This window comes from Haemorhous mexicanus, chromosome 2, assembly GCF_027477595.1.
Source record: "Haemorhous mexicanus isolate bHaeMex1 chromosome 2, bHaeMex1.pri, whole genome shotgun sequence".
NCBI lineage: Eukaryota > Metazoa > Chordata > Aves > Passeriformes > Fringillidae > Haemorhous > Haemorhous mexicanus.
In genome coordinates this window covers 105,679,255-105,686,608 of record NC_082342.1, presented here as the reverse complement: position 1 = coordinate 105,686,608, position 7,354 = coordinate 105,679,255, and the positions used below count along the sequence as shown (strand labels likewise).

The 7,354-nt window shown below is 37.3% G+C and overlaps 1 protein-coding gene across 5 annotated transcripts in view; it reads left to right on the top strand.

The window, feature by feature from the left end:
- CTPS2 (CTP synthase 2) overlaps nucleotides 1-7,354 on the top strand; it is an 81,647-nt gene continuing 74,293 nt past the window's right edge. For all 5 annotated transcript variants that reach the window (XR_009485479.1, XM_059839820.1, XM_059839819.1 and 2 more), the window contains exons 1-6: nucleotides 1-303; nucleotides 1,696-1,901; nucleotides 3,244-3,414; nucleotides 3,740-3,840; nucleotides 5,624-5,740; nucleotides 6,435-6,518. Coding sequence is in view for 4 of the 5 variants with exons in the window: in XM_059839820.1 (XP_059695803.1) it covers nucleotides 1,718-1,901; nucleotides 3,244-3,414; nucleotides 3,740-3,840; nucleotides 5,624-5,740; nucleotides 6,435-6,518 (657 nt within the window). In the remaining variant the exon portion in view is untranslated. The remainder of the gene's footprint in view (nucleotides 304-1,695; nucleotides 1,902-3,243; nucleotides 3,415-3,739; nucleotides 3,841-5,623; nucleotides 5,741-6,434; nucleotides 6,519-7,354) is intronic.

Genomic DNA, 7,354 nt, shown 5'->3' with positions numbered 1-7,354 from the left:
AGGGCCGCTAAGGGAGGGGCGGCGCGGGGCTCTCGGCACCTGTGGCGCCGGGGGTGTCCCCAGCGGGGCGGTCCCGGCCGGGGTGTCCCCAGCGAGGCTGTTGCTGGTCCCCGGAGCTGTCGCTGGTCCCCGGTCCCCGCGCGTGTGTCCGTCCCCGTTGCCGGGGCTGCGCTCGGAGGCGCGGTGCCTGCAGGGGCTGTGCCCCCCGCCCCGCCGGCGGTGCTCGGGCTCGGCTCTCCGGCGGCGGGCTCTCCTGGTCTGCGCTGCCGGGCTCTGGTCGAAGCAGCCGCCTTTAACACCTACGTAAGTCTGAGGCCTCTCCCTGCTCGGGTGCGGCGCGTTTGTGGTGCAGCGCCCACAAATCCCGGCTGGAGGCGGCAGCTCCTGTGGATGAGGCCGGACAGAGTAATTCGTGTGTTACTTCCCGGCAAAATGATTTCTTCCAGTATTCGCTTCCAGCGCTCCCTCCCCTAACTCTATTTCCTTCATCTTTTACAAATGTCCTCCCAGACCACCTGCGGTTCTCTGTACCTATTTCAAGTAAACGCGTTTCCTGAAGCTGCTGGGATATAGCTGCTTTTGCTAAAATCACAGCAAAATTTTCATTTTGCCTTCTGTAAGCAAGACTTAAGAGTTCTAAAGTGGCATGTACTCAAGATTTATACCGTTGTTGAAATTATCTCCCCTGTTCTCCTGAAAAGAGCTTTGAAAATGGCTTAGATGTTTGTGATGTTTATGTTGACAGCTAAGTTGGCTGAGTTCTGAAGGAATAGCCTGAAACAGAGGTAGTATGGTCCAAGTCTTAAAATCTTTGCTATTAAAGAATTACATATTAAAATTAAATGGCAGGGGAAAGTTAATCCCTGGTGTTCCTTTTTCTCCTGAGTTAAATGCACTTAATGGTTATGGTCATCTTTTCAATCATATTTACAAGCAAATGCTTTATTAATTCCTATTAACAGGAATGTGAGAGTGTTGATAACAAGCCTTGTTACATTCCTGAACTCAGTCTCCTGAAGATCCAGCCTTACCTTTAGTATCATAAAAAGAAGAACTAAAATGTTCATTGGGCATCTACTGCTTCATACCAGCAGCTAAAGTACCACACTGCTTTGATTTATATTGAGGTCCATTAGATCAAGTGCAGTTGCATGTTGTTTTGGGTGAATTGGGTATCTAAGTAAGGAAAGATTTTCTTGGCCCTAGAGTTCTTGCTTTATGTTTAGCCATGCTGTCACTGTTCAGAAATTATTCAGTGCATAGCCTCCACAGCCACCGGAATGGAATGTAAATTTGTTTACAGAGGAGATAGATGCATGTCGTCCTGTCTCAGATGGGTGGAAAAATCCAGCTTGTAGCTGATCAACACTGGTGCCTTTGTTTGTTAAAATGTATAAATAGTAAAAAGTTTTGCAGTACTTTTGTGGATTTGCCACCCAACACCCCTTTCTGTCTAGAAATGTAAATTAATACCTCAGCTCTGTGTGTCGATTAGCCTCATCAGGACAAGACAGGTGTTTATCTTACAGATTGGTCTATAACCTGAGAGAGGTGAATTCTGCTCCCAGATTCCAGAATGGTCATTTTTATTGTATGTTGCTGAAGGTCATTTCAATTTAGATCTTTGCAGATTGAGTCTGTGATTTTCCCAGACATGAATTTACATTCATCAGATCTACATCTTTGTTGTTTTAGATTTCCAGCTCAAGGTCTGTGCATGTGTGCTGATTTTCCAATGAAGTACATCCTGGTAACTGGTGGTGTCATCTCGGGCATTGGCAAAGGGATCATTGCAAGCAGCATTGGCACCATTCTGAAATCATGTGGTCTTCGTGTCACTGCAATCAAAATTGATCCTTACATAAACATAGATGCTGGAACCTTTTCACCATATGAACATGGTATGAAGATAAGTGCTATTCCTTTTCACATAAACATTTGTATTTACAATAATGTGTTCTGGTTTTATTTTTTAAAAACCAATAGTATGGTGTTTACAAGTTGTTTTATCATTATTTTGAAAGTTTATTTCTTACTCTGTGTTCTCAAGGACACTGTCTGCTCTAAGTTAAGAAAGAGAAGCCTGTTTTTTGAAGATACTATTATGAGCAGATGCTTCCTTTCTCTAAAATACCACTTTACTGGGAAAATCCTAGCTGTAAGACTTGTTCAGTTAATGCTGTCTTCAGTTCAACTTGATTAAAAACCCCTTTTAAATAGTGCTATGAAATTTACTTGAAACTTAGATCCTTAGGAGTTACTTGAGAATGCTGTTCTCTGGGTATCAGTGCCTTCTAATGGAAGTGCCTTCATGAGAGTTAGCTTAAGTTCTTGTTTTAGGAAAAAAAAATCTGTTCAAAAACATTAGTGAAGCTTAGAGAACCTAAGTTCATTAAAGTGGAGTGTTGTACTTTATTGGGATATAAATTTCTGTTGTCCATTTTTTTTCCCCTGCATTAGTCATGTAACTTGTTTTGCCATTGATTTATTGGGTCATGGCAAAATATTTACAGTTTTTCTGAAGAGCTTTCCAGCCTTACCTCAAGATCTAGTAACTTCAGTTCTGTCAGAAGTTGACTAGGTTCAGAATTTCAAGACTCTTTGGAGGGCTGAGAAAAGTGTGAACCTGAAGGGTATTTTAAGTGGATTTTTCAGGGTCAGGAATAACCCTTGCTGTGGACATGGATGAAACAACTGACTCAGAAATGGTGATTATGTTTGAAGATGCATTTTTCTTCATCATAACTTTATTCCTGATCGAAGTCTCAATCTTTAAAATAGATCCAATCAACAAGAATTTATAGTGAAATTCTTTGAACATGTGTAATAATTCATGCTAACAAAAGCATAGTTTTTCTCTCCTGCCCATAAATGAAAATTTATTTGTGGCTGATTTATGATTCCTAGAGGTTGTTTTCTTCCAGTGAAGGATTATTCTGCTGTTGAAATGCTGGTTAAATATTTATGTTGCTTACATATTTTGGCAATGTAATTTACATTTTATTTACAAAACTATATGTATCTGAGGGATGGACCTTGGATGTAAAACTGACTTGGATATTAAGTCATACAGAATGACAGTGCAGATTGGGTTGCATTATGGGCTTTATTGGTATGTTGTTGTCATACGTAATTTAAATTTTTTTTCTTCTATTTTAGGATGTTTGTGGAATTCCTGCTGTGTGTTTCATAATTTCTGATTATTTTATTGTTTTTCTGTCTGTTTTTGCTTTTTTTTTTTAGGTGAAGTTTTTGTGTTGAATGATGGTGGAGAGGTTGACTTAGATTTGGGAAATTATGAGAGATTTTTGGACATCAGTCTCTATAAAGATAACAATATCACCACTGGAAAGATATATCAGCATGTCATTAACAAAGAAAGACATGGTGATTATCTGGGAAAAACCGTTCAAGGTAATATTTTTAATTTTGTATTTTTTTGTAATTTTAATTTTAAATTTTTGTATTTTTTTAAATTTTAATCCATTCAGTCTTCTCAAAAGAAGGGATCAGCTAGAACAGGCTGCTTCTTGCTCCACCACCTTCCTCCTTTCTCCCTTCCAAAAGATATGGGCATATTCTTGTATAGTTTGGCTTCTGGGCTCCAGGAAAGGTGATCTAGAGAAAGGACCTACTAGTTTCTTCTTGGCTTTCTGTTCACTTTACCCCTTCTGCATGCAAAAATTAGTATATGGACCTAAAGTAAGCTGTGCTTGCCTTCTTTGGTTTTGTTTTGTAGTTGTTCCACACATTACTGATGCAGTTCAGGAATGGGTAATGAATCAGGCAAAAGTTCCTGTGGATGATGACAAAAAAGAGCCACAAATCTGTGTAATTGAGGCAAGTATAGAACCTTTTAGGTTGTATACCTACAGTGAACACAATGAGCTTGTTTGCTTTCTCTTTGCTCCTTACTATAAAGAGGTCAGACTGAAGTTTTATGGAGAGCAGAAATTCAAAAACATGTTCTATGTTCTTTGGTTTGGTCTGAAAGAGACAGGCATGGTCTTATCTCTACAACTTCCATTTACTTGACTAAATCCACTCTAGAATACAGCTGAAATTGAGCTTCTTAAGAGTTCATTAACTTAGAGAATTAAAGCAGTTGCTGTAATGTGAACTGTCTATTCCAAGATCCAGATGTTTGACTGAAGTTTATACTGTTAATAGTATTGAGAAAACTTGTGTAATACCTGAAATCGCCTGTGGACCATAGGAGAGCCTTTAACATTGTAGCTTCCACAGAACTTCAAATGTTCATCTTGTTGCTTGTGGTCATGCTTAAAGGAATATATTTAAACAATGTGTAAGTTAGTTTCCCACTTTCTGATGTTATCTTTAAGATCTTTGGTGGCAACTTTGTTAATTACTTAAGCTGCTGATTTTCTGCGCAGTGGAAACAAGGAGTTTGACCCACCCTTAGTAGGGCACTGGGACAGCTGGATGAAAGCCAGTAATTGCTAGTAGTACTATTATAGCAGAAAATAATGAAAAAAGATTATAGTTGAAAATTTGACAGAAGATGTCACAGATTTAATGCCAGAAGTGACCACTGCAATCAATAGTACCATAAACTTTGTGACCCAGCAGCAGAATTACTCCGTGTTTCTTATGCAGAAGAACCTGCCTTGATTGAGGTATGCTTACCAGTATACCTATACACCTTTAAATGATATTTGCAGTGGGAGTCAAATATTTCATGTAAAACAAATATGAAAAAGTAAATACAAAAGTTGCACCATTAATAAGTGATGGTCATATCAGTCCTTTAACTACAGTTTTTTCAGGTTTTTTGTGTTTTGGTTTGGAGGTGGGGTTTTTTTGTTTGTTTTTGTTACATTTATACCTCCAGCCTGATAAAATTATTTTTCTTTAGTATTCTAAAAAGAATTGTAACATTTTTCTGTTGTAAAATCCTGAAGGAGTTAGATTAAATATGTGTGATGTACAAATATAGTTGTCAGTTTTTCTGGTACTGGATGAACAGAAATATGTAATTCTGTTGAAAACCACTTGGTGGCACAAAAAGATCATCCTGAAATACAACTATTTCATCAGACTTGTGTGCAAAGCTGCTTTATTCAGTGCTTAGTCTGCTCGCTGTGTCCTTGAAAGGCATCTGATTTCTGTCTTTATAAATAAATTTCAGCATGGATTTAGTCTTGCATTATGGTTTGGTAATAAACAATTATTGATGTTGGGAAGCCGTGATAATACTGAGAAATGTCTGTCTCTAGTTAATCACAAATATTTGTTAATCTGACAGGAAATAAAGTTTTCCTATACGAAAACCTTTGCATCAGCTTAACTATTGATTACTGGTTCACCACTTTGAAGGCAGTGTGAAGCATGTATTATTCAGCAGCACCACACATCTTCTCATGGGAAGCTTGTGTATTTCGTGGAAAGTGAACATAACAAAACTGGAAAATTGTTTAATGTTTTCCACAAGAAAAAAACTGTGCAGAGTAGGTGAAAGCACTTTGTAGAGTATCTTTGCAAATTTCAATTGACAGGATTTTTTTTCAGATAAAAGTTTCAGAAAATATCTTGAAATTTTTGAGACTTTTTTTTTATTTTGTGTTTGCATTCTGCCACTCTGACATATCAATTTCCTTTTCAGCTGGGTGGAACCATTGGAGATATTGAAGGAATGCCATTTGTTGAAGCATTTAGACAGTTTCAGTTCAAAGCAAAAAGAGAGAACTTCTGTAATATCCATGTTAGCCTAGTACCACAGGTAAGTTTTTAGAATTAATAATATAAATTTTACTCTATATTGGCTTTATGTTTGTTCACTTGTCTCATTAACCCTTTCATGCTGGAGTCAAGTCAAGACCACTGTAACTCCTTGTACAGGACTGAAAGTATTTCCTCATTTGAACTCTAAATTTTGCTTCACTACTCAATGGAGGTATTTTGGTAAGCAAAGGTTTGTAATGATGATAGATTTCACCTTCTATGGACAATAAGATAGTTATCAACTACAGCTGTAGATTAGAGGACTGAACAGCAATTGGTAGGATTAATTTTGTGTATTTGAGAACAGAATTATTTATTACATCTGAATATTTCAGAAAGAGTCACTGGAGGCTTTTTGCTGTGTTGGACATTCTCAATTTTTTAGCCAAATCCAACTATTGGAATATTCTTCTTCTGCCCAAGCCAATTATATGGAACTTTTTCTCTGAAAACAAAAACAACAAAATAAACTTGACCTGAATTGGAACCCTGTGGTTTCATCACAGTATTTCATATACAAGTGGTGTCAATAACAGTGGTGTCATTTCTGTTTCTGGCATATTATGGCTCTCTTTGGATATGTTTATTTCTTGCAAATATATTTACTTGCAATGAATTTTGTCTTTTAATCTGTAACTGCTTTTTTAGCACATGCTAGTTGCTATTTGAGCTTTCAAAATGTGCCTTTTCAGCCTAATGCTACTGGTGAACAGAAGACAAAACCAACACAGAACAGTGTTCGAGCACTGAGGGGTCTAGGCTTGTCTCCAGATTTGGTGAGTCAATAAATACAGATTTTTATTTATAGGTCATCTAGAAATATCCTTGCATAACTTGTGTTCAAAGAATAAGCCTTAGTCTCTCAGGAGAGATGAGAATTTTAGAAGAAATGCAAAATATGTGCTGCATAGCTCCATTAAAGCCACAGGAAATCAAATTAGTCAAAATCACTCTAAGCTAACTAATTCAACTAACTTCTTGCAATATCTTGGGACTGTAGCTAGGTTCTTCTAAAGGCATCTTTTTTACAAAAATAATTCTTCACTGCTAAAAATAATTGAAATCTCAATTCACTTTGTAGCAAGACCTAGAATGTTTCTGTCTTGTAACATTCAGATTTTTTTATTTTTGCATTATTAAGAAAAAGCAATGTGTATATCCTCAGAAAAATTATTCTTAAGATAGTCACACAACTAAATTTTTTGTTGTGCTTCTTTCTGGGTATTTTTTTGAGCTCTTTAATTTTACATTTATGAATGAATGAGTTTTTAACTACAAAACCAATGGATTTGGAAATAGGGTATGTGAAAGATGTGTTTGGTGTCAAGTGGCTGTAACATGATAATCATAACCAGCTTGTGGAAGGAAAGAATTTTATTAATGTAATGCTGTACTGTGTTCCAAGTTTCAGGGCCTAATCTCCAAAATCCCTCCCGAAGTGCTAATTGCATAGGGAAAGTTGCCTGTTCTTTTTGAAGGCCTTTAAGGCAATTGCCAGGGCCTGACTTCTCCCTCCCCTCCAAAAAATGATTTTCTTTAAAAAGCCTGTTAAGTGGGTGTGTGTAATAAAAGGAGAAAAACATAGTGACTGTCTTGCATCTTGGGTTCTTGC